This window comes from Pithys albifrons, chromosome Z, assembly GCF_047495875.1.
Source record: "Pithys albifrons albifrons isolate INPA30051 chromosome Z, PitAlb_v1, whole genome shotgun sequence".
In the NCBI taxonomy this organism is placed as follows: Eukaryota; Metazoa; Chordata; class Aves; order Passeriformes; family Thamnophilidae; genus Pithys; species Pithys albifrons.
Genome location: NC_092497.1, coordinates 11,262,384 through 11,287,838, shown reverse-complemented (window position 1 = coordinate 11,287,838; position 25,455 = coordinate 11,262,384). Strand labels below are relative to the sequence as shown.

Genomic DNA, 25,455 nt, shown 5'->3' with positions numbered 1-25,455 from the left:
GTCCTGAGTTCGAGTCTCAGTGGGGACCGTCCCCTGGCAGTAAATGCCTCCCTGCCATCTCATCCCGTCAGATCTCGGATGCTCAGCAGGGTCAGTCCCGGTCAGTACCGGGTGCTGTGACAGTCCCGAGGGCTTCCCTGACACTGTCCAAGCTCGCTCGGCCGTGGCAGATGAACCTCAGGACTTAAACGGTGGGGCCAGTTCTGCACATGCTGTGCCTCACCTAAAACATCCACTGTGCAGGCTGGAAGTGCATGTGGGGAGAGCCCTGCCCAAATCTTCGTTCACGAGGTCTGGCCATACATACGCATAAGCTTCTGGGTGGTTAGCAGGGTCTGGGCTGTTTTTCTGATCCTGCTGCATTTGCTTACTATCGTGGGAGACTTGGTTGTTTGAGTAAAAGGTCTGGCTTGCAGTATTAGGCACCAGTTCTAATTAGACATTTCTTTCAAATAAATATCAGATTTTACACTTAGTGGCAATACCTGGTAGAGTAGAAATCAGTTGGCAGAAATCAAAGGCTATTGACTAAACTTTATTTTGCACCAGTATGAAGAACAGAGACTGAACTGTGATGAAAGGTGGCTTTGCAAGAGCCATGCAAATATTTGAAGTCGTTATCTGCCTGTGTATACACTTAATCATGATAATTGCTGGGCTTCTAAGTTTGTCTTTTCATTTCTAAATGGTCAGACTCTTTAAGCGTTGATTTAATCAGAGGTCTCATGAGGGTTCAGCAGTGTGCGTGTGTTAGTTGTCCTCTCCTCAGCACAGTTAGGGGGGTTTATTATATTCATTTTGGTGAGAGGTGTGTGTGTACCATATGCCTGTGTATGTGCTTGAAAAAGTGGGCAGTAGCATTTGGCTTTAGTGCTTTCACCAGCTGACAGCAGTTGCTGTTTGTTATTTATTCTTAAATGCAGTGGCAGGTTAATCAAACACCTGACAAGTTTCTTGTCAACAGTACTGCACTTTGCAGGATGTGTGTGTGTGCTTTCCTAAAGTATTTCTAGTGTTTGGTTGTCAGAACTCCAGAGATTTCCCTTGCCGGCTTATCTTCTATTTATAACCTCTTCTGTTCCAGTGAAATGGCTAATGATTTCATTTGCATCAAAAGTGGAAATCAAGAGGGACTGGAGTCAGAGACATCAAAGCCCTCACATTGTAGTATTCCAGTAATAAACACTCCGGGACTCTGGCATGCATTTCTTTTTTAAACAGTAATTTTCAGAAGTTTCATAGGTTGGGATGTGTTATTAGGTGTTCCTGCAACCTTCTGAGTTGAGAGGGTGATGGCTCCCTTGAAAGGTCAGATGTGCAGTAAGGAGCTCGGTAGGTTTAGGCTGACAAACACCTGTAGTCTGATGTGAAGAGGAATCCAGTTTATTTTAATTGCAAATGACTTGAAGTTTGAATATTTTTCCTTTGAAATGTGAGAAAATTCAGTGTATTCCTCTAGCAAATGTTTTAGTTGAACATTTTAGCTTTCACAAGTTTTGGACATGTTGTTTTTATCTTTTTATTGTTTTTGTGTCTTATTACTAAGTTTGCTGCTGACACTAAATGAGGCAGAGCTGTTGGCTGCCTGAAAGTCAGAGAGATCCTGCAGAGAGACCTCAACAAATTAGAGGACCAGGCAATCCCCAACTGCGTGAAGTTTAAAGTCTATCAGAGCGTGTCCAAAGGAGACTATGAAGACAGAATATAGGATATGGTTCTATGATCTTTGAGGGATGACTGATAAAGAGATTAATCAGTTCTCACTGGAGTTTAATGGTACTTTGTATGTTTATTCCATCTAAGGTTGCTGAGGCTGAATCAGAGGTTTATAAAGTCTGTATAAGGACGTTGTTGAGGTGGATGAAATGCTGGCTGGCTGCCCAAGAGGAGTTCTAGTATTGACCAGCATTTCTGTTTGTCACTTTTGTTTGTCATCAGCAGTCATAGCTGTGAGGCAGATTAAAGTTGTGAAGTTATTTGCTACTGTTTCTTGGGTCGGAGATGGGGTGCGAGGGGAAGGAAACAGACACTGACTTGAAAACTGTGGCAGATCAGAGTTCCTGATAACTCCTGACCTGCTGCAGTGCACCTGGGCCCCGAATGCTGCTGCTCCTTCCCTCCTATCCTCCTCAGATGTCTCCCTGTAGATAACAAAACTACCACTTCAGAGAGGAACATCTTGACTAAAGTGACAGTTCTATTGCAATTGAAAGTCCTTTATGAAATTCGACTTGCCACAGCACGTATTTTGAGATAAATTGTCTCTGCCTGTCTTTTGCAGTAGGTTTCAAATGGGTGACAGACAATGATTTTAGATTATTATGTTCTGTCTGTGCTTTGTGTTAGCTAATAATAGGCCTAAAAGAACTTGCTGTTGCTTCTGAGAGTTGGAAAGGGAGGCTATTGCTCTTCTTGCAGATTTAAATAATTTAACTAATAATTTTTTGTCATCAGGTTAATCATTGCCAAGGTCCAAAGCAGAGTTCTGAAGGTAATGATGAACATAGTGTATGATACTCTAAGCTTTATGCTTTCTGTATTTTCTGAGCAGATTTTACCCAGAATAGCTTCAATACAGGGATTCCAGTAATGTACAATTATTATTTTTCTTGCTCCCAGTTCATTATCCCAAAGACTAAGTGAATAGTTTTATCTGTGACTATTCAGGTTGTGAAAACTGTTCAGGTTTTGAATGGAGTTCATCGATTCAAGTGTAGGTTGTCACTGAAAGGGATGCTCTTGTCTTTTACTGCGTTTCCCAGCCACATTTCTTCCCTTTCCCATGATATCTCTGAAATTTGTTCACCAACCTGGTGAATCAGATGAGGACACTGACCATCAGCTCTTGGACAGAACACTTTTTTATCTGGCTGATAATGCTGCTGTGGTCTCAGGAGAACAGCAATGTCCTTCCATGGAGGGATAAGAGGCTTTGTCTTCAGCAGCAGCTCAGCCTTGGTGGAACTGCTGCCTTGGGCTTAGCCCTCAGAGGGCTAAAACTGAAGACACCGGGGAGGAGGCACCTTCTCTAATTACGTGGTTTTGTGCAAGGTTAAAAAGAGATATGGAGACATTGATTTAAAAGGTTGGTAAAACTGAAATTATTCTCTTCAAGGAAAAAAGTGTTTCGAAAGAGGTGCTTGTGCTGGCAAACCAGCAAAAAACTGGAATGTCATTGTGTCCTCAGTTTCCTTTTCTGCTTTTTCCCCCAGGTGTTTCTCTCTGAAACTGTTATCTCTAAGAAAAGATACCTGAATTTATGTACAAAACATGAGTCTTTCTCAGAATTGAGATAACTACGCAAAGGGAGCAGGCAGTACATTCTCCCTGTATGACACATGAATGCTGGACCTAAGTAGGCTCTTCAAGCTATTCAACAGGAAAATCAATTAATGTATAATTTGTACCAGCAGATGACTCAGTTTACCTTCTCTAATCCTACAGATGGCCTGAAATGCCTTTGAAAGGTCTTTATCCAAGTTCCACATTCACACTATACATCTCCTGACACGTGTTTTTTCTTATTCTCGTCTAATGTAGAACTGGATCTTGTGTGTTTAACAGATCTCCAAAATGTATTTTGTTAATTCTGGCACGTGTATTTGTCGAGGGCAACTAATTGAACCTGGAGATAATTACCCGCAGAAATGTCCCATGGTGCCAGCAAGCATCATTTTTGTGGAAAGCTCAGCACTTTTTTGTATATAAGCAAACCAGTAGTTTTCTCTCAGAGCTTTTATATTGCTGCCCTAACATAGTTTGAATGCCATCTATGCAGAGGTAATAAAATTAATAGCAAACTCCAACAAGCTTGAGAAGTCTTAATTTTTCTTACCTTGCATCATCCAAGTAGGGCTTGTTGAATTTTTTTCTCTGAAAAACTCTTCCAATGGAGAACAGGGTACTTGTTAATTCAGAATTTGTTGTTTGCTAATGTGAAAGGTTTCTTTAACCAAGATGGTGCCTCTTAGCAGAGAAACTCTGAAGTTGGGGGTTTCATGTCTTCTGGATAGACTGCAGGATGTCTTGTCTCAGAGCTGGGGCTTCCAAACTCTTAAGGAGCAGGGATTGTTTATCTGTGCTTTCTCTTAATTTCCAAGGTGTCTGTCCTAGTTCAGCAGGTGGGACCAGCTATCACTGTGTGGGGGTGATCAAAGCTGTGTGTTCTACCCCCTCTATTCATTCCCCAAGGACAATGGACCATTTGCAGCAGCTGCCCAGGGAGTCATTGACACCTTCACACCCAGCCTGAGGAGGCGTGGCTGCTAATGGGCCATCAACAGTTCAGGGATACCCCATGACCCACAGAGTTAATCACCCATTGTGTGAGTCCCCGCCCTGGGGCAGGGACTGGGTGTTCCCTGAAGGTACATAAGGGGTGGGTAAGAAGACCTTGGGAAGGACTTCTCGGATCCAGAGGAGTAGCAGGACCTCGACAGGAGGAGACCACTACTCTAGACCAGACTATGACTGCCACTCTTGACCAGACCACAGCCCTCGCCTGCACTAACAGGTTTTTCACTTCCTTTTGCTTTGGACTTGGGGGAACCACGCAGGTTTCAGCACAAGGGCAAACAAACCCCTTTGGGTTTGTGCCCCAGGACACTGGGTTATACTGTTGGGTTTTGTGAGTTGAAAGCAATTTCTCTTTGTGTCAGTGTATTTATTGTAATATTATTATTCAATTTTAGCCTCTGGCTTATAATCTCTCTCGTGGTGAGTTCATTTCCCCTGCTGGTTCACCTTTAAACCAGCACAGTGGCCCAACTGCCAGGGCTGGAAATGGTTAAAACAACGTTTTATTTCTTCAGTGTCTACATGAAGTTTTGGAACTTGCATTATTTACCAAATCTTGAAGTCTTTTTTTTCTGTCTTTCATAAAAGAAGAATTCTGAATTTCCTGAGAACAGGAATTTATGGGTTTGGGTCATTGTACTGATGTTTCTCCTTTTGAAGGTTTCCTTCAATTGTTTGACTTATTTCAGTTTGTTTACTGTAAGTCCTTTGTTTTGCTTTTTAAGTGGAGGGTGCCAGGTGAGGGTCTAACGAGTATTATTAAGTTTGCCTGTAAAATGAAAAGGATTTTGGTAAGAGAAACACAGATTGGGCAGCGTTAGATTCATCATCCCAGGGAAGCTCTTCTGTTGTGGTTCAGGCTGAGTCTGAGTAGGGTCAGAACTTCCCTAACGCTGTCCTGTGACATTGAATGTGAGTCTGTGGATCTGAGGATGGGCCTGAGGGGCCTGTTGTTGTCTTTGTAGACTATTACTATGATGCTCTTTAGTAAGACTTTTAAAGATGCTATCCATTTGCAAAGGCTTTGTGGTCTGCAAAGTGATCTGTAATAGCCTGAGCCTCATTGAGTTAGAATGTGTTGTCTGCAGTCTGTGTTCTGTAAACGGCTGGCCTTAAGCAAGTAACTTAAACACGTCATATTTATTTATATTAATCATGTGCGTATTTTGAAGCCTCAGGGTTGTAATTCTGAAAGCATTTTTCTTTTCCTCCTCCTAAATCTTGAGAGATTTTCATGTTTTTTTCACTCTTCCCTGCTCTTACATTGTCTGCGCCAGGTATAGTGGAACTGCTGCTCACCCATTCAGAGTTAACTGAACAGCTGGAGACAGAATGTGTATTTCTGTGGTGGGAAGAGATTTTTAGTAACTGATATGTAAATCAAAGTAACTAAAAGATCACCTGATCTTTTGTTCTCTGTTTTATTGAGAAAGTTTACTTTTTTTTTAGCTTCACTCTGTAATCCATTAAAGAGTACGTAATTTTGTTTTCTCATGATTATATTAAAAGATTATATTCTCTGTAAATATAAATGTAAAATGGCAACTGCAGTCTAATTTCATTTTTTGCATTGTCACTGCTGAGTAGTGGCTTTAAATCGCACTTGTGAAACAAAATAGTGATGTTTGTTCTGTGAGCTCTTTCTGATTGGTCTTTTTGATTGTTTTGTTTGTTTGTTTCAAATAGAACTAGAATGATGATGGCCTGGGAGCCAGATGGAGCAATGTGAGAGTGACTGACTGCTCCTTTAAGGTTGGCTGTTCTGCCCTTGTGTGAAATGATTTTCGAGTTTTTTGCAAGTCTTAGAGCAGCCTTGATTGTTTGGAAATCATTGACATACTTGGCACAAAATATCTGGTCATGTTAGCCTTGTCATTCTGATTTTTAACTTACTGAATTATAGGAGTCACTGCTACAGTGCCTTACTGCATCAGAGACAAAATGCTAACAATTTTCTTTTTGAAAGAAAAAAAATTAAAAATAATCTTTGAGTTATAAAATCTACTGAGTAACTTTGGATGTAAAGAGGCGCAAGGTAACAGCAGGAAGTGGGAGGGAAAGTAGTTTGGGTAATTCCAAGGCCCGGGACTTTTTTGTTGGGCACAAGCTATTTATATTTAATACCTGAGAGTTTCAAGTGGTTAATGGATAACTGAATAGGAAGACCTGTGTGAGCTGGATGGAAATCGGGTAGAATGGGTGGGAATAGAAGAAAGTCAGTAAATGCTGCAGGAGGTGGTGGGAAAGAAACGGCCTAATGAACATGGATTTTGAGTAACTTATTTTTCAAGCAGAAGGAGGGTATTAGTCCTAGCTCTGTGCTCTGCCTGGAAAATCTGAGTTTTCAAAGTTAATATGGTAGCAACTTTTTGGTGTAAACTTTATACTTATTTCCCTTTATGCTTGTCTAGCAAAAATAGTTTTTATTTGAAAATTTCTGGGTCAGGTCTGATGAAAAATGCTGTGTTTGTGTAAATAAACATGACAGTTGTAAACATTCTTTTGATCTTTGAGTCACTGTAGATTTAGAATTTTGTCTTGCAAGCTATTCATAGCTTAAAGTGCTATTCTAGTGTGATTGCTGTCAGATAAAAATAATTTCCTGCCTTGTAAGTCTTCCCCCCTGCTGCTAGGCATCTTTAATGAAATGAGTATTTGAGTTAGTAAGTTTATAAAACTTGGCTAAAGATAGAAAAGTAAAAATATTTGGTGGTGTATTTGCGAGAAAACTAGTGCTGTTTAAGAGCATTAAATAGTGGAATGAATTGCATTTATAAATAGTGGTGTTTGAGCTTCAGTTAAGTGTTTTGGGCCTGTTGGGTATTTGGAATAGCAGAATAGTTAAAAACCAGATGCTTGTCTGGTTCCATGAGCAGGGAGAGAGTGGGCACAGGGTGGTAACTCCCCCAGGGTACACTGACAGCTGGGTGGGACCTTCCTGGGCCAGAACTGGTTTACAGATCCATTGCTGTCTGTCAAACTGCACCATCGATCTTGGTTTTTAAAGGATTTTTTAAAAAACTTTGCCTTCCTGTAAAAACAGTTGAGTGGAAACAGAAAAGTTGGCCATTGACTTTTCTAACCTGTGAACAAGCTTCATTTGCCACCTTTTAGGCATAAGTACATTATTTTATATTGGCATTCTGCTCCTCCATTTATTTTTATTGTTATTATTTCTCTTTTATGCATCTTTTCCTATTTATACTGTATGCCCTTTAAAGAAGGTGCAGTGTTGAAGAGGTGCCTCCTATTCAGTTTCATTTAATCCAACAAGTTTGAGTTAATTTAAAGGATGACTTAGACTATTGTGTGCTAAACTGATGTTCTGTGAAGGTTCCCGTTATTATCTGGGATCTCTGCAGTAGGTGTCAGAAACAATCAGTCTGGAAATATCAGTTTAATGGATTCAAAAATGCTCAGGATTACACAAGCTTGTAAAATATCTCCTTCCTAACTGCATCAGTAGCAGAGCAATCTCTGTATATGGGAATATGATCACCTACAAACTGAGCCTGGGGGGGAAATACGGTGGCACAGGGTATATTCCCTTGAGTTTGATGTCATCTAACTCACCAGAGCAAGCTGTTCCATTTATAAAGAATATAATATCTTCAAGCTTGGAGGTTTCCAAGTCTTACCTGAATAGAACCCCAAGCAGCTTGACCCGACTGCAGCAGGAGGTTGGACAAGAGATCTCTCCTGTGGTCACTTTCAGCCTGAGGTAGCTCATGATCCTGTATTTCTGGAACCCACAGCCTGTGCCGTCCGTGTTGATCAACTAGCAGGGGAGAGGAATTTACATCTGCTAATTGCTGTAGGGAGTGGTGTGGTTAATGTCGCTTCACTGAAAATTAGTAATTTAAAACATAAATTCCATTTTCATGACTAAAACAACAGGGGAAAAACATCAGCATTTTGCATTAAGAGTGTAACACTTTTGTGAATAGAAAGAACTACAAATTTACGGTGGCTGTGAATTTGTGCAGTAGATTTTTAGTTTGTGTATGTGCTGATTTCAAAAATTACTGTGTAAAGAGACTGACTGGAAATAAAATGTGGGAGTCATATCTGTTCTCCTGCAAGCAAACTCTGCACCTTATCGTGCTTGTTGTTTGGCAAAGAAGTGTCTGGTGCCAAGCAAAATCTTAATTACAGCATGGCAGGGTAAGAGTGGCTGATACCTGCGAAGTGTCAACTCTTGAGTAGAAGGCTGATTAGATAATTTCTGAAATGCCTCTCCAACCTTATATTTATGGTGTTTTAAACACATATCTGTGGCATATTTCAGTAACTACTTTAGAGATTCAAGGGGATTTGCAGACTTTGCAGAAGTCTCGGTCATCTGTGTAATACAGCTCTTGAGCATGGCTAAGTGGGAGCAAGTATTCCCACATTCCTGGAATTCTGCACTTGATGGCATTAGTTAGGGCCTGGTTTGTAGGTTTAGTGGACTTGACTGTGTGTGACTTGAATATCTACATTGACAGCTTTTATCTGCAAATAGAATAAAACTGAATTGCTCTTGATTTAAACTAGTCTTTGTTATTGGTTAGAATAAATTCTATGAAAGAGAAAGCTGTCTCTCTCCCCCCACTCTACCCCTTCTCTTACAGTATCTCAAAGTGAGGATTTTTAGAACTGCATCACTAGAGGAATTTTGAAAGGACTTTATGAGTCATACAAAGTTTTTCTGCAGACATTTCTCAAAAGACAAAACATTTCTCAGTGATTTTGTTGTTTATTGAATACTTTAAAATTATGCAAGAAAGCTGTTGGCTACTCTATAGTAAAATAGAATTATTTTTGTAAGATTTTTGTGAGTCATAAGGTTGAACAACAGAGTACAGAAGTATTTCTAGATACTGATTATTAAATGTAATGGGATAAGTGCTCTGTTCTGCCATTTAAGCACACAACTATCAGTGCAGAAATAGATGGAAGAGCATGGCAGGTGTGATGTGCTTCATAGAATGTGTGTTTTGCAGTTTGTGTAAGAACTGTGTGCTTTGAGCTTTAAAAATACATATTTTCAAAGGATTTAAATGACAAAAAGAGTAGCTGTTCCAATTATTTCTTTGAAAACTCTTGTCTTTTAGTTTACTATATTCAAGCTAAAAAAATCAGTTGCATGATTTGTGCTGATTGCTACATTTCTGTTTCCAGTAAACTTCATAGTTTACTTAATATCCATTTTCACATTATTGTTGCGTTATCAGTGCCCTGTTGTTTATTCATTTAAGATCGTGTTAATATTTCTCACGAAACTCAGGTAAGTCAGTGTGATGGCAGTAATGCCAAATGCTTGATGTCTTAAAAATGTAATGAGTTCATTTTGACCATATATAAACTACACTTTATAACTCACAGCTCTTGGTATCACCCTCTTTCATTCTGTATCATTTTCCTGAGGTTTTCCTGTTCTTCAAAGAGCAGAGTTGAGTATCAAAACTAATAGAGGGTGAGTCTGTTTCTCCTTCACGTTTCCAAGGCAGGACCGGGAGCTGACAAGTGATGCCGCTTCAAAAGTGTACGAAGGCAGGAGAACTGCTTAGAGAACGTAGTAAGCCACTTTTCCTGTTTGCTTTCGGGTGAAAATGGAGACAGCTTACTGTGTTTGGTTCTTCACAGGGTTACACGTCTTTCTGGAACGATTGCATCTCCTCGGGATTGCGTGGCTGCATGTTAATTGAATTGGCATTGCGGGGGCGTCTTCAGCTGGAGGCTTGTGGAATGAGGCGCAAAAGTCTGTTGACGAGAAAGGTAAGTGGAGGAAAATGATCACATTCACTGTCTCATGCTTCAGGCAGCACAGGAGCTCGAAATTACAATTGGTTCTAAGAAAAGGACTGGGTTTTTACTCTTTACATGAGAATAACGATTCTGAATAGTGACCTAAGTTGTATGCACAGAGTTGGAGAGTGTTTCAGTGGTGAGATTAGTGCCTTGGAAAATCTTTGGTGCTTGTTCTGTGCTCCAGTTTGTGCCTGGTACTGTTTGGAATCTTGCACCAGGAGATTCCTGCTGGCAGTGGATCTGGCCAGGGTGGGATGGCACTGGCTGTGATGTGCTGAAGGAACTGGCTTTTCATAGAATCCTAGAATCAATTGGGTTGGAAAAGACCTCCAAGATCATCAAGTCCAACACTTGGTCCAGCTCCAGTCCCTTTGCCAGATCATGGCATTCAGTGCCATGTCCAATCTCAGTTTAAAAACCTCCAGGGATGTTGAATCCACCTCCTCTCTGGGCAGCCCATTCCAATGCCTGAGCACTCTCTCTGGAAAGAATTTTTTTCTAATCTCCAACTTCAATTTCCCCTGCCAGAGGTTGAGCCCGTGCCCCCTTGTCCTATTGCTGAGTGCCTGGGAGAAGAGACCAACCCCCACCTGGCCAGAACTTCCCTTCAGGTAGTTCTAGACAGTGCTGAGGTTACCTCTGAGACTCCTCTTCTCCAGGCTAAACACCCCCAGCTCCCTCAGCCTCTCCCCATAGGACTTGTGCTCCAGTCCCTTCACCAGCCTCGTTGCTCTTCTCTGGACCTGCTCCAGCCCCTTAATCTCTTTCCTGAACTGAGGGGCCCAGAACTGAACACAACACTCAAGGTGTGGCCTCCCCAAGGCAGAGTCCAGGGGAAGGGTCACTGCCCTGGGCCTGCTGGCCACGCTATTTTTGATCCAGGCCAGGATCCCATTGGCCTTCTTGGCCACCTGGGCACACTGTTGGCTCATGTTGAACTTCCTGTCAGTTATTACCCCAGGCCCCTTTTGCAATGCCAGTGGGATGTGGGCTGAGCCTGAACAGAGCAGATAACTGGCAGTCTGGCCAGATGTGTCCTGCAAGGCAGCGGTTCTGGTGTACACAAGGCTGCAGTTTGTGCTCGCGGTTCATGGGAAGGAAACCACCCTTGTACCTGGGCCCCTGAGAACATAAAACTGTGTGTAGTTTAAGCGTGTGATTGCTGTATTAACTTGGTTTTGCTCCCTGACCATTAAGATAGCCATGTTTCTAAGGTCCTTTATTGAATTAGGCTGAAAACTCGAGGCCTTTTTTTATTACTTTTACCACTGGATTTTTCCTTTGTGCAAAATGTGCAAAGTCACACTGAAGAATTTTTACTTCATCAGCATTAGAGGATACTGGTAAAGTAAGCGTATTGAAAATGTGGTGAAATGTTCTGTCCACCACAAATAAATATTCTTATGGCACATTTCCCTGTCAATATTATCATTTGCCAGCTTTTAAGGTAAGGTTATGCATTCCCCAACCTTTTCCCAGCTTCCTCCACTTCAGAAAAATCGAAGCTCTGTTCAGACAAACAGCACCTACTTCTTTCAGCCCCGTTTAAGCATATTCAGCATTGATTAGTTTGCACGTTTTTTTTTTCCTCCAGAGATTTTGGCTTCTTAGGCATTCAGTAATGTTCTTTAGGAGTTATTTTCATTCTGGGCAGAGCTTGTCAGCTCTGTCTATTTGAAATATTAACTGTAGGGGTGTTGAGATTTTTAGGCAAATGGAAAAATAACCTGTGTGTATATTCAGTAAAGAATGCAAGAATAATTATTTTCTTCTTTTGTCATGGTCTGGGTTCTGTTTGTTTTTTGTCTGTGGTTGTGTGGTTTTTGTTAAATTTTATCATGTGGGTTTGGGATTGGGTAGATGTGTTTAAGGTGATCCAGAAGCTTCCCAGTATTAAAGGTTTTCTTCTTTCTGCTGTTGTAGGGTATTCAAGATAAACCTTTTGTGCAGGCAGGAAGGTTCTATGAAAAAGGTGTTAATTAAAAATATAGATGAAGATTGGTTTTTGCTCAAGTATTTTTCTGCAAATACAATCCCTAACTGCACCACCTCCTTCAATTTAGAAATAATTCTTATGTATGACTTATGTTGTTTTATACCTTATTTGAAGTTTTCCATTAACATTGAATTTCAGCGTTGCTTCTGAGTTGGCTGGATTTAAGTGCCTCAGCTCTGTCCTTCTGCAGACTTTGCTCCCCGTGCTCTTGGCCTTGACTGTGAATTAAATACTGTACTTAGTAAGTGAAATGAGGTGTCCAATAATACCTCCAAGGCTGCGATTCCCTGGCAATTTGCTTTTCTATAGCTTTTATCTCTCAGGTGCTCCCTCCTCCTCACCCCAGCTCCATCTTTGGATTTAGTGGGAAGATGAAACCTCCTTAAAATTGAAAACTCTGATTTGTGAATCAAAACCCTGTATCTTTAAGCCATGGTCTGTAGGGAGAATTTTGGGCTTGGGTCACTTGAGCCTGTGCTGCAGCTGGCAAGGGCAGCCCTGGCTGTGTGAAGAGACTTACTGGAGTCTCTCTCAAGTTACTGTTGGTGTCTGTGCAGCCTTGTCAGGCAATCCCTCTGGCTGAAAACTGATCTGCTTTGGTCAGTTTAGTTTCACTTGAAGGTCTCTCTTGGCCTTGTCATCAGGCCTGGGTGCTGCTGCTGGCCCAGGTGACAAGGTGCAGACAGAAGAGGGTAGAACCAGCTCTTTGGGCAGTAGTGTGGATTTATAACCAGCCAGCTGTGGCCTTGATCATACAATTAACTTACAAGAATGGTAATGATTTCCACTTCAGGCCTTAAGTCAGGCTGATCTTTGCTGATAATGTTTTGCTGTGTTTAAGGCAGAACTTCAGAGTGCATCCAGATGCACTAAATCCATGATGGAATGCCATGGATGGCCAAATGAGACTGAGAAAGAGGCCACAAGGACCTGGCAGACATTAATGAAACTTTGCAAGTGGATATGGTGTATTATATGTTGCAACATCCTTGTAAATTTGGCTTAGGAGTGTGTAGTCACCACAATGTTTTGGAATTCTCTCTACTGGGATCAATTTTAGAAATCAATGGACCTTGAGGATTGCAGACTGAAAACAGAAAATGGTGTTCTGCTTTGCCTTACAGCTTCAGAAAGCTAACCAAATCAACAGAGTTATTGACAGATTTACCAAAGTATTTTATTGCTTAAAATTATGAGTAATTCATGCATGATTGAATTTTTGTATTAAAATGAAACAATGAAGTTTACTTAAAAATCTGTGCAGAAAGTGCTTAATCTTTGGCTTTAATTGCAAAACTGCGTTGTGAAAAATACAAATTAAATATTCTTTATAATTGAAATAGATGAATACCAGGCAAATCCAGTACCTGATAAATCACTGAGAAATTGGAATTGAGAGGTTTTTTTGCAGTCAGGCTGTGGAGCATCATCTCTGAAGAGTCATGATCTTCGCTTCTTTCTCAACCTTTCTCTTCCCTCTGTGTCTTGGTTTGAGCTGGCAAAACACCGACTGTCCAAGACAGTGAAAAGGGAAGAAGAGGGAGAGGGAAAAAACCCCTCCAAACTAGTTTTATGCTGAAACTAACTACATGTATTTATACAGAAAAGAGGAAATGAAGAGAAAACTACAATATAACACACACTTACACACGTTATGTATAACAAGAAATAACTTCCCACTTCCCAGGAAACACAAATTCTACCATTGTAACTACAAATCATTCTAGAGAAGTTAACTCCCCAGAGACAGACTTAAGCAGAGAGAAAAGCGAAGAACAAACATTTTACTTCCCTCAGATAACATGATGTTAAGCCGGTGCTCTGGGCTTGGGCCTCCCCATCCCTCCTGGGATGGCAGAGTGTCTTGCTGGAACCACAGCTGTGAAGCAACTGACTAAGCCACACCCACACACCAGCTCTTACCCCTTTTGAGATGATGTAATATGGTATGGAATGCAACATTACTGGCTAGAAGAAGTCAGCTGTTAGCTAGCCCAGCCCAGCTCAAGTCAGCTGACAATTTCAGGCCTGGTCTGAACCTTAAAGCCTAAATTTAGGCTTACTTTGCTAACCCATAACACTCTGTTAAAGAGAGCTAAAAAGTCCCCTTTGTGGATGCTTAATCTTCTGTGATGATTCAATTCACAAGACCCCCAAACCCACCTTATTTCCCACTCTGAACAGAGTTAGTCAAGCATCCTCCATCACCACATCCTGCAGGAGAGAGCAGATCAGTGTAGATGGGGAGGTGTCTGGGCTGCTTAGGCTGTTACCTGTCTCCATGTGCTGGGAAAGGCAGGGGAAGAGAAATATAATGGCACAGAACTGAAATGCTTTTATTTGAGGGGAAAGATAATGAGATGGAACTGCTGTGGATATTCACTATAGCAGACAAGTGAGGAGAAATAGTGCTTGGCTGCAGAGAACTTGGTAAACTTGGAAACAAAATTGCTATGCATTGTGGCTTCACAAGAGCTGGTGGAGTCCTGAGTGGAATCGAGGCCTCTGTGCTCCTTCAGCTCTTCCCTCTGCACTCCTGAATGTCCAGACTCCTGTTGTCACGGTGCTTTATGGTCATGCTTGCTTCTTAAATTATTTGCAGTGGTAGAAAAAGGTATTTTAACTCCAAATAAGCAAGGAAAGCTATTTTCTAAACTTAAAAAAAAATTCCTTTACTTACATCCTGGGCTAAAAAGTGTTTTTAATCTCTTCAGTGGTGTTTGTTTGGATTTTTTAAATAAAAGCTCAGGTTAAAAAGATGACTTCACATCTTACCTGCTGAAGTGAGATGGTGAGTACCATGTACCAGCTGCAGCAGCTGAAGGGTCTCAGTGTAACTGAGGTGACTGTGAAACTAATCATATGAAACACTTCAAAGAAACTAAAATACTGCTGGAACCTCAGCTTTGAAAAGTAAAGATGAGTAACTTGGGTGGTTTTAAGCTAATTATTAAAGGACTGTCTGAAAGGTGCCTTTTAATATCTGCAATCTAACAGTTTAAAATCCCAGCTTAAAGTGTGATCTCAGTGAAAGAACAGGCACTTCCAGAAATTCAGAATCTTGATACCAAACTGGAAGATGTGTAATAGAATTATATGTGGTTAGTAAAGGTTTTGAGTGATACTGTAAATCAGAAAGTTAAATATCTATTGTTGTGTGTTTAATTTCAATTAGTGATTGTCTGGATTCTAATGCAGGTATGTTCTTAAAACCATATATCCAAAGTTTATATTGGAATTTCTCCAGTTCCCCAAAATGAAGACATGGACAACATCTCAACAGTCCATCTGATCTGGATACAGAAACAGTGAGGTTTCTCTGGTCCCTCCTTGGTAGATGTTTAGCCTTAAAATTCTCCACTGCTGAGTGCAGCTCCCCAGTTGTTTTAATTTGCCTATTAAAGTTTTTTAGAGTATGTCCTGCACCTTCTGTATTTCCAGACTAAGCTGGTATCTTTTATATTTACCAAAGTAGGCTCCCTAAACTGGTGTTTGTTACCTGGTTTGTAAAAAGTATCTCTCCTTTTAGATCTAAATAAACTTTATTCTTTTTAGCTGGTGTTGTGGACTGGTTCATTCCTGCTGATTTTATTGACAAGCTCAGTTTCTGTGCTTTATGTAGACCATCTAAATTGGAAATAGCATTCCAGCTGTGCCATGTAGGTATTCACAGAGATCTCTTCATCAACTTTAATTTCATCACATTCACTTTGTGTACTTCTGTGCACAGCTGGGAATTGTCTTGCTGGGGTTGGAGTTCTTACCATTGTAACTCATTTCTGTGTCATCAACAGACCCTGTGAAAATGCATTTCATTCCTCTCTTGTTTGTAGAAAGGATTATTAGAACTATGGAAGAGAAATGAACTTGGGCGTATAATTGAGTAGGACATTTAAAGCTTTTTAAGACACCTGTTGGCCTACTGTGAACTATTATGAAAAATGAGCTTTCACTTTGTCCTTTTATCATATATATCCATATATGGAATTGTGTTGATGTATTAGTTTTTTTGTCAGTCACCTGTTACCTATTACCAGATGCTTATGAATGCTAACTTGTAAAACTCTTCAATTATCAGATTGTCATTATTTTACTACATACTTTGAAAGTGTAATAATTATTAATAAAAAATACAGGTTTTATGTAAACATATTGACTTGGGCTAGTTTAATCTGCAAGTTTTTTTTAGTGCTCTTAATTTTCTAATCAGAAAAAAATTGTATTTGTACATAGTTTATAATACATAAACAAGCAGTTACTTAAATTCTTAAATTTTTTTGTTGTTCTCTTGTGCTTTCTTGAGGGAAACCTCAAATAATTTTGCAAATTACTAAATAAAAGATGCATTTATTCTTGCATGTTAAGGAGTTTATTAGGACATACGTATTTTCCTTAATATATGTGTTTTAGCTGTTAACAGATAGTGCAGGTTACAGGGTAGTAAGTTCTTCAGAGCTGTAAAACTTAGGGATGTTGTCTTGAACGTGTCTTTATCCATTAACATATGGAAGGAGACTGGTTTTTGTGCTTTTTCAGTTTATAATTGTTTTCTTATTTTCACTTTACCTAATTGTTTAACTGAAGTATTTTGAATAACTTGACTTGAAGGAGTAAAATAGACTGCCATCAGAGGCTATTTAAGAGTATGTAGTGTACTTTGTTTTGGGGAGCTAACCAAGGAACCTGGCTGGGTAAGTGAATTGTTTTCCTTAAAAAAAATTAGGTTTCAGGAGTGTTATTAATACTGTAGCTTTAGTTCATTAACGCTAATTTAAGTTACGGATAACCTCAGACTTAACATATCTTTGAATTAAAGCTGTGGGTTTTTTTAACAACTAGGGTTTGTTTTTTAGAAGTTGTGTATTCTTATGAGATTGCTCCTTATTTTTTAAGATTTTCTTTCATTTTCATAACAGGTAGATATTTTTAGTCGGTAGGTGTGTTTGTCATACATGAATTAAGTCAGAATACTGACTGTATTTTATTCTGTCCTAGGTGATTTGCAAGTCAGATGCTCCTACAGGGGATGTTCTGCTTGATGAAGCTCTGAAACACATAAAAGAGACCCAGCCTCCTGAAACGGTACAGAATTGGATTGAACTGCTTAGTGGTAAGCCTTGAACATAATGTATTTGCTTTTTTCATCCCAATAAAGCTAATTATCTGGCATCACTGGAGATTATATTATAAGGTTTTTTGAGAGAAAGTATGCAAAAAAGTTAATTAGTCTGTCCTCTAGGGTAGTCTCTTGTTGGTTGTAGTCATTAATCAAATATAAAGTAACTGTTGCTTTTGACTGAACTTGGTACAGAAAGAAAGTGTGTGGAGTGTCAGGACATCTCAGCTCAGTGGAAGAGCTTTCCACTGACTCTGAAGGAAATCAAGGCTGCACCCTGGAGGTGTAACTGCCTTTCTCTATGTCTGGAAATGAGGGTTAATGGAAGTTTGGAGCCTAAGTGTGCGCATTCAGTATTCAGATCTCTTGATAAAGACCAGGAGATAAGGAGCTCATAGCTCAGATATAAAAATTGAAGGTAATTTGGTCATTAGTCATAAAGGAACAATAGTCAGGAGTTCTCTTCTTTCATTAACTGAAGAAATGTCATAACTCTTTTAAAATGTTACTTACAAGGCCTTCAAAATGAGTACTTTGCTCAGAGCTCTTCCTGTAAAGAGGGTAAGTTATTGCAAAAAAAAGCGCCAATTATCATACAATTATGAATGGTTTGGGTTGGAAGGGACCCTTATGGTCCATTTGGTCCAACCTCCCTGTAATTAGCAGGGACACCTTCCACTAGGACAGGGCACTTACAGCCCCATCCAACCTAACCTTGGATGTTTCCGGAGATGTGGCATCCACCACCTCTCTAGACACAATCCATTCCAGTGTTCAGCACCCTCGTTGTAAAAAACTTCTTCCTTGTCTCTAACCTCAGTTGACCTCCTTCCCTTTAAAATCATCACCCCACGTCCCAGGCCATGCTGAATTATGTGTCCCCATCCTTGTTATCTTTGTTGTAGGCCCCCTTTAAGCACTGGAAGGCTGCAGGAAGGTTCCCTCAGAGCCTGCTCTCCTCTAGGCTGAACTGTAGGAAGAATTATCACCAGTGTTCATCCACAAAACACTTAAAATGTAGCTTCCTTGGACTGGATCAGAGCTGTACTTCAGTTGTGCAAACAGTGCAGGAAAAGCCCCCATGTTTCGTCAACAGTGGAACTGGGAGGTCAGGGGTTATGAGACTGGGAGGTTGCCCATTTAAATCTGCCGCTTCTTACTGGAGCTGGAAAAATGAGCAAAATCTCTCCACCTTGCTCTGCTTTGTTTTCTTTGTTCTTCCCATTCATCCTGCCCCACCTTGAACAGCCTTCCTTGTACACCAGTTCATTCTCAGGTCCTTCCATCCATCCTCTCTTGCTCCTTGGCTGTCAGGCAGTTGGGAGACAGGACTACAAAGCAGCCCTTGTCAGGAGGGCACATGTCTGCTGCAGAGCCTTGCATTTGGTCCTCACTCAACTCCCCTTCACTTTCACAGCCTGCAAAAATAATTCATTTTTCTTGTCCCAAATACTTGATTTGTGCTGACATTTCACCTTCTCTCTCTGTGCAGAGCACAGCAAGTTAGGGCTAATTCAAAAAAGGTCAGCTAATGAATGAACAGTGTTGTAGGCTTTATTGGAGCTAAGCTAAGGTTTTTGTGGCCCTGCTGAACTTTGGCTCTGGGAAGATAGTTATCAGTGCTGTGGCTAAGGCTTACATCAATAATTTTTATTTACATGTGTTTACGAATTACAAATTCTCGGATGGCATTAGTATTCTTTGCATTTCCCTTGGATTAGAGGACTGTCCTTTAAAGAAAAATACTTCGGTGGGGGTATGTGGGTGTTATTGTTTGTTAGCTTGGTTTTGCTCTTTTGTTTGTTCATTTCTTTCCTTTTTTTCCTTTAATAAGTTCATAAACTCTGATAGAATTGTGCTTTAAGATGCTGATCCATCCTGGAAAACAGCTGCTGTATCCATATATATCAGCAATGCTGTTTGAAGTTACAGTACATATGAGTTCAAAGCCATCATGGAAGTATTTGTGTGCATATTTAAGGTGATGTTTACCAGATCAATGTTTATAGGATAGCCTTTAAGGGAAGAACATGTAGGAAATACAGAAGCTGGGATCAAAATGTCAGGTTTCCTGTAGATGTAGCAAAACATCTGTCTGTCTGGACAAGCATCTGTGTAATTGAGAAACTCGGTCACAAGGTGTCACCACAGCACTGACTTCAGTCCACATGATAACTGTAGAAAATCTAGGAAATCGTCTTTACCCTGTGAAAGGAAGTAAAGAAACTGCCTTTTTGTGTTTGCATAGTAGTTTTGTTCTTGATCAAACTGGAGAATCACATTCAGTGATGTGTGGGATCTGTTCAGTGACGTGAAGTTCAAGCCTTGGTGGGTTCTCTCCGTTTGCTCTGCAGTTGGAGTCACCTTATTTTTTTATTTACCTTGTTGGAGTCAGTTTATGGTCACCTTCCATTGCAGCTGGAGAAACCTCTAAGTCATGGGTGGTTTATAATTATTGTTGTTGTTACTGTATGTCAACCAATAAATTTTTCAGAAACTTGGTACAGAAATTCTCATTTATAGAAAACCTCCACCAGTGTAAGAAATACTTGATGCTGTTTCTTTTTTTGCCTCTTAAAATGCATAGTTTTTACATGAGGCAGAGATTTTAATGCTTTTGATAAATACTTGAGTAGGCTCAAATTTAAATTCCTAGCCTGTTAAGTAAACTCTTGAGCAAAGGTGATATTCTCATTGCTAACCAGTTTTAGCTTTAACAGTAGTTGTTCATGGTGATTTTATGTTTCTTTCAGTTTCCTCCTCTATGCACACACAGTCACACACTTAGAAGTTCCCAGTTCTCCTGCCTTAATAGAAAGCATTAGATATAATTTATATAGAAACATGCCCTGCTCGACATGTGCTTCATGTGCACACACCCACCCACACACCCACCCAAGTGCACAGTCACTGTTTCTTGTGGTAGAGTAGGAAAGGGCAGAAGAATGGAAACCTGAAGGAATAAAGAAATACATGGGATGGGTGTGCATTAGCTTATCTCTGTGGCAAAAGAAAGGCAATGACACTTCTTCCAGTCTCTGAAATGGGAAAAGGCTGGATACAGGCAAATGCACAAGACTGTGGGGGATGCCTGGTTTTATTTTTATTATTAAAAGTAAACTCTTTCTTCATAATTGGTTTGGCTTTTGTTTTACAAGACTGCTTATTTGTCATGTCTTTAATTAAGACACGGCTCAGCCAGCATTTCATCCAAACTTTAGATACAGCCCAGAGTTCCTCCAAGGAGGCTCTCCTGGTTTCTGTCTCCGTGCCTGTATCTGGGTAGGTCAGGGATCAGAAATGCTGACAGGAGCAGTGTCACAGTGTAATACTCAGCTGTGTGAATTTGACAGCTCATTCTGCACACAGGGGAAAAAAATCACTGCACTAGTACAGCTTAAACCTTATCTGACTATGCTGTGTGTCTTTCTTGCTTTTTTAGGTGAAACATGGAACCCACTGAAACTGCACTACCAACTACGAAATGTCCGTGAACGATTAGCCAAAAATCTAGTGGAAAAAGGTGTACTGACAACAGAGAAACAGAACTTCCTTCTTTTTGACATGACTACACACCCTCTCACCAACAACAATATCAAGCAGCGCCTCATCAAGAAGGTTCAAGAAGCAGTTCTTGACAAATGGGTGAACGACCCTCACCGCATGGACAAGCGCCTGCTGGCACTCGTGTACCTGGCCCACGCCTCCGATGTCCTGGAGAACGCGTTTGCTCCCCTCCTGGACGAGCAGTACGACTTGGCCACAAAGAGAGTGCGGCAGCTTCTGGATTTAGACCCTGAGGTTGAATGTATGAAAACCAACACGAATGAGGTTCTCTGGGCTGTTGTAGCAGCTTTCACAAAGTAACTACATTCAGGCTGAAGTGTTCTCTCTTCTTTCATGTAAACCAGTTGTTTTCTCTTCTATTGACTATTCATGTTTTCTGTAATTTGTACCTTCTCACATGATGAATAGACTTTTGTTTAATGGGAACTATAAACTGGTGTATTCCCTACTTCTCTGTCTGTCTGTATACAGGATTCTACTGGTACAAGAGACTTTGCTGTTTCAAAACAACAGAAAAAGGGTTAACTGCCATATTGGCATTCCATTTCCTATTCAGTTTGAATTACCTTAAATATTTTGTTTATTTTTCACCTCGTTGTTATTGAAATGGTCACCAAAGCTCCATGTTGAAGTGTCTGTCAGGACATTTTATGTACAAATGTTTTCAATTACATCTAACAAAATTACTTCAAAAGCAGAAATGCCATTAAGCAGCTTTGTCAGTAGTTCCTGTAAAATGCCCCATACATTTTACTTTCCATGCAAGTCTCTTGTGTACTTCTCTTTTCATTAGAACAGTAGCTGAGTCATAAAGCTAGTATAGAAAGGTCCATTTGTTTCACTAACCAGTTTTGTGAAGGGGATACATTCCATTATATTGTATATATAGTTCATATTGTATATTAACAACTGCTCCACCTTAGTATTTTGCAAGACCTCCTTACTTGTACACCTGATGCCCCTTATTTGCTGTCAACCTTTGCCATTTGATGCAAAGAAATGCCTCCTGCAAGGGTCATGTATGTGAAAGCTGTTTGTTTCCAGAGTTTGTCTCTAGAGTTTGCCATCCAGGTATTCTCAGTCTATGCATTGCCTTTGAAAATTAGTGAATGGAAAGACACTGCTTTCTATCATTGTTTGTACTTCTTTCTTTCCTTCACCCTCTGTGTGGAAGAGGCTCATGATCAGTACAATTCTTAAATGCAGTTTTAAATTTGTACACAAATTAATGTTTGTCTCTTAAGCCTAAAACTGTTTTAGATTTTAAAAACAAAAGGTCAGTCCTAGCAGGTGTTGCATGTAAATGATTAGCAAGTAATGACTGCAGTTCAGACAATTCAGATTTCTGTAATGGGACGCTCTGCGATATTTTAATTTTTATATCTACAATTATGCTAATTAGCACACTACTGTACAAAACACCAGAACCTATATAAAACTTTGGCATTTTAAAACTACTGCCTCTTTGCTACTGCTTGTTATTTCCCATTGGTTTCACAGTGTAAATAATATGCATTGAAAAAATTAGGCATTGATTTATATATTTTTCCTTATAACATCGCAGATTTATAGTGGGGCTTACAGGTGTTTAGAAACATTTTTGGTTAATATTCAGAGCAAGAATACTAGATGGTGTATAACTGTAGAGTTGAAATTTAAGGGATCCCTTAATCTGTATACTAGCTTTTTACCTACAGTAAATAAACTATGATCTTGAAAGTGCCTGAAACAAAGTAAGCATGTCACTTATTTTTTGTTGCTAATTAGAAAGGTTTTATTGCCTAACTGAAAGCTTTAGTTAATATTGTTCTTATTAGAAAGGGAGAATTTAAGTAGTTCAGACTGACTTAATCAGTGATGTTGCTTGGATCTGCAGGATTCATGGCTGGAATAGATGGAGTTAACTTGAGAGTGTGCACTGTGCCTGCCCTGGGTAGATCTCTTCTATCTTGAGCACAAATCTACAGCCTCATCTGTGACTGGACTTTCAATTTTGCACTTCATTTTCAGTCATTTAGATGCTTAAGTGCTTGACTCTAAAACACAAATTCATCATACGTATATAACCTTTTTTAATAAAGGTTTTTGCAACAGATCCTTAACTTTTAATGGCACACTGTTGTTTCAGTTCTTAAAGCTGTTTCTTTAGAAAAATGAACTTAGAAAGTATATTGTAAGATATTTCCAACTCTGGTTTACAAATAAAAAGACGAACAGTATTCTCTTACTTTTAAGATCTTGTGTTTAAAACTTTGAGGAGCTTGGGCATGAACTTTGAACATTATCTTTTAAACATTTCAAACTGTGATTGCTTTAAGTGGAGGAAAAAATGGAAACTGCTGTGTTGCTCCTACATTGCACAGCTTACAGAAGCTTATGCTCTGTGCTTGGTATTATATGCTAACTCACTGCTTTCATTGTTTCTCTCTCCTGTGATCCATTTTCTTATTTTCTGTTGCTGTTTGAGAGGAGAGCAAAGTAATTAGGTGAAAAGGTCAGAAAAATACAGGGGTATACAGGAGCAAGTTATGTGCACAAAACTTTTAAAATGGCCTTGAAAATCTAAGCTACTTTAAACATGCTCCAGACTGAAAGTATCTTTCATAGTTCTTTTTCTGGCCTCTCATCTTCCTTCTGTGAGTATTTTCAATGTTCCTTCTGATTTTATGTTTTGTTGTGGGGGATATTGGAGTTTTATCACCCTTATAGGCAATGTGGTTTAAAAGAAGTCGTGCTTTAAGCCCCCCTCTCAAAAGATGATTTGGGATGTTTTTACTTTTTTTTTCCACATAAGGGATAACTGCACACAGTATTTACCAGCTTTATTTTACCTCTGACCATGATGGGGAGAGTTTGTGCTGGATGTGTCAAAGAAATTTGATGTAAGTAACAATGGGTCTGTGAAGAGCAACAGTGTCCTCTGCTGAGCTACCTGTTGTAAGCCGAGGATGTGCAGGGGCGGTAGATGAGCTTCTGGAGCTTTGAGTCCTGTGTTGTGCTTTGAACAGCCCAAAGCCTCAAGGAAGGTAAATGTGGTAGTTAACAGTAACTGATCTAGCTGACATTGTTGCCTTCATTCGTATTTCAGGTTCTAATAAAATGGTTGAAAATGAGAGACTGCTTTGTTGTACTGAAATTCAGGTACTCTTCTGCGTGTTAGCTGCTACTGCAGCTCATGGAGACCTGGTTTCCAGACAGCCGTCTGCTCCAAATCCTCAGCTTTCAATGGCTGCTTGAAGTTAAGACTGTTATCCATAGCCTGAACTTGAACATGTGCCTCAAGGAAAAACATGTATTATTCAGGGACACATTATTTTAAAACAAACTTTCATATCAAAAACAGGATTTTGAAAGTTAAATCCCCAAGCAATGCATATATATTCATAGTTTCACAGTCCTTGAGATTTACATCCTCCTCTCTTGTGTTTTTTAGAGCTGACATTACAGTGCTATTATGTAGAATGCTGGCAAAACCTGTGTTCCATAAATGATGCTTTTGAGGCAAAATTGCATAAATTGGTGATTAAGGGTGGTGACTGAGAGCTCATGTGTTCATGCCCATTTCTCCTACAAAGTGAAGATCTGTATTGACTGATCTGTTCTCTGTGAACTGGACTGACTGTACTGTAATAAAATAAAGCACCCTTTCATGCTATGAGCTGCAGGTGATTACTGCCTATTGCATGCATGCATACCTAAAGGGTTTGGGGTTTTTTTCATTTGCTCAGTAATTTCCAGTGGCTCTGGTATTCAACAGTTTGGGAAACAATTTTTAACATTTCATCAAAGCCTCAGTTCTGCCTTAACTGGGCTTCAAGCACTTCAGATAGCCAAAGCCTGTTATGTCTTAATTTCATGTATTATCTACCTGTCTTTGTACGTGGAGAGGGGTTTCCAGTTTCAGACAAGTAATTTCTTGAAAAAGGAGCTTATTTATTTTGTGCTAGTGCTTAATGTATATAACAAGCAAATTACTTAGGAAATGGTGTATAAGGAAAGACTGGACTTGGCACTTGATGCCATGCTCTGCTTGAGGAGTGGGTGGTCAGTCACAGGTTGGTCTCGATCTCATAGGTCTTTTCAAGCCTAATTGATTCTGTAATTCTGTGAAATGAGATGCTGCCAGGTGCTTTGGAAGTGTCAAATATAAAGTGATTTCAGGTATGTGCCAGGGGCCTTGGGACAAAGTGCGAGGGCCTTTGGATGGAGAAGGAACATGGTCAGAGCTGCTGCCTTGATAATCTCTGAGTAAGCTCTGGAGTTTTCTCACAGTGGGTCTTACTTTTTCCTGTCTGCAGAGCAGCAGCATGAAGCCTGTGGAAAGCTGACAGTAAGAAATTCCTTCTGACTTGAGAAGTCTCCTGTAGGAACACAGGAAAACCTGGCTCCCAAGACAGCAGAAAAGAATAGGCAAATAAATGCTAATAAATAGTAACCTTTGGCTTACTCCCCTCTCCCCACATTCCTGTACTTCCAAACAATTTGCTGTTTCAACTTTATGTCCTGACTTTGCCCCTGGTCTTCTCTCTTTTTTGTCTTTGTTGCTTGGTAACTTCCTCTTTGGTGCCCATGAGCAAGTTGTACTGATTTCCAACCTGTTTTCATCCTGGCCTGTGTCAGGGGTAGTGTGGCCAGCAGGACTAGGGCAGTGTTAGCATCCCTCTACTCAGTACTGGTGAGGCCTCAT

At 40.0% G+C, this 25,455-nt stretch overlaps 1 protein-coding gene across 1 annotated transcript in view; it reads left to right on the top strand.

The window, feature by feature from the left end:
- Window positions 1–24,426, top strand: part of GOLPH3 (golgi phosphoprotein 3) — a 32,112-nt gene extending 7,686 nt beyond the window's left edge. Inside the window, exons 2-4 of the mRNA XM_071580520.1 lie at window positions 9,925–10,056; window positions 17,081–17,195; window positions 20,644–24,426. Of these exons, the coding sequence (XP_071436621.1) occupies window positions 9,925–10,056; window positions 17,081–17,195; window positions 20,644–21,068 (672 nt within the window). The 3' untranslated portion in view covers window positions 21,069–24,426. The remainder of the gene's footprint in view (window positions 1–9,924; window positions 10,057–17,080; window positions 17,196–20,643) is intronic.
- Window positions 24,427–25,455: the final 1,029 nt, after the last annotated feature.